Source organism: Penaeus monodon, chromosome 24 (genome assembly GCF_015228065.2).
Source record: "Penaeus monodon isolate SGIC_2016 chromosome 24, NSTDA_Pmon_1, whole genome shotgun sequence".
NCBI lineage: Eukaryota > Metazoa > Arthropoda > Malacostraca > Decapoda > Penaeidae > Penaeus > Penaeus monodon.
The window spans coordinates 13,558,980-13,560,540 of record NC_051409.1 but is presented as its reverse complement, the minus strand read 5'-3'; the positions used below and the strand labels follow the sequence as shown (position 1 = coordinate 13,560,540).

General features: G+C 36.5%; 1 protein-coding gene across 1 annotated transcript in view; it reads right to left on the bottom strand.

The window, feature by feature from the left end:
* The window catches only part of LOC119588864 (dosage compensation regulator-like), a 10,341-nt gene that overhangs the window by 4,990 nt on the left and 3,790 nt on the right, over positions 1–1,561 (bottom strand). Inside the window, exons 3-5 of the mRNA XM_037937502.1 lie at positions 728–900; positions 415–600; positions 163–302 (exon numbers count right to left, since the gene is read on the bottom strand). Coding sequence (XP_037793430.1) covers positions 163–302; positions 415–600; positions 728–900 — 499 coding nt within the window. The remainder of the gene's footprint in view (positions 1–162; positions 303–414; positions 601–727; positions 901–1,561) is intronic.

Here is a 1,561-nt window from a genome sequence, read left to right as displayed (position 1 = left end):
CTTTAAATACTTTATGGTTGCTATTGCTATTAGTCTATAAACCATAATATACCATATTAAAATAAGGAACCCTGTAATAGAGCAATCAATGGGAGTATACTTCGATATATGGATAAACGTAAGACCTATCAAAATACAAAAAATGTAAATTCTAAATATTACCTGTTATGATCCGGTCCAACTGCACTGTACTTATAGTCAGCATTAATTTTGTTACTCTGAAGAAACATGTGTAGCCGTGATTTGGCATTCTCAATTGTCCAGTTTCCATGAATGTTTGCCGTAAGGTCAACATCTTCAGCCTAAAAACAAATAAAGAACTGGTATTCTATGCAATATTTTTAACATAAAAGACTAATCAATATATCCAGAAAATTAAAAATTGCTTTAGAAGAAAGGCACTCCATGTCTCACATCTTCTACTTTCTTCCTTTCTTCCACTCGCTCCATGTAGGTCATTGGTCGGCCACCCTGCTGAATTGGGCGGTACACATTGCCTTCATCCCGAAGGCCTGGAACAGGTGCCATAGGCATAGAAGGCTGGAATCCACCCTCCCCAAGTAGTCCTCCACTGCCATCTCCCCCAGCATTATCTGTGCCCTGGTCAGAGATGAAAATTGACAATTACATATCGAAGTATCCTATTCCTTATTGCAAGAATATAAAAAAATTAAGCAAACCTTGCCTTTACAGATGGGAATTGTACTAACAAATGAGGAATTCTTACATGTAAATCAGGAACTTCACTCTCATTCACTTCTCCTTGCCGGATGAGGAACTGGACAAAGTCCTTTGCTGCATTGGCTTGTGCATCTTTCTTGTTGGTTGAGTTCCCAACACCAACATAATTGTAGTTGCCGACTCGCACCTCACACAGAAATCTCTGACGATGCTTTGGCCCTAAAAATATCAATAATTTTTAGATCTCAGCACTCTCATTACATACAAGTATATCTATTTATTTAATAAAAGTTAGTCTTCTACTTGTATCATTCATCATCCAATTGCCTCTCTCCCTATGAAGAATACTATTACTGAGAAGGTGCCTACAAAACACAAACAAAAGATGCTAAAAAAGTCTTCTGAAAGCACAGGAATGTATTCCCCCATCCTACTTCCAAGTGGCTGCTCCACAGGTCCTTTTAACACATTCAACTTTGTATTCAGCCTCACACTTGTTCTTGGGGTTGTTTACCGGATACTTTTTCATATTTCCAATGTTAAATGATATAAGAATAATTCTAAACAAAAGCATTTTTGAGGGCGGAATAGGAGATAGGAGCAAAATGGTTTCTTCCAAACAGCTCTTCCAGTTTCAGTTTTAGAATTTTGACCAAAATCTTTTCCCCTAACCATCAACATATTAAGAATATGCTATACTAAAGTATGAATAAGGGAAAAAGCCAAAGGAAATTCCATTATTAAGTACTTAAGTATTTCCGAGTAAGTTGGTTGGTAAAATTACTAGAAAAAAAAACAATCAAATTATTCTTTTTCATATCTGACTCATCAACTGCCACTATGTAACCCAATGTTTATGAACAGAAGCCTTACTGCAGAC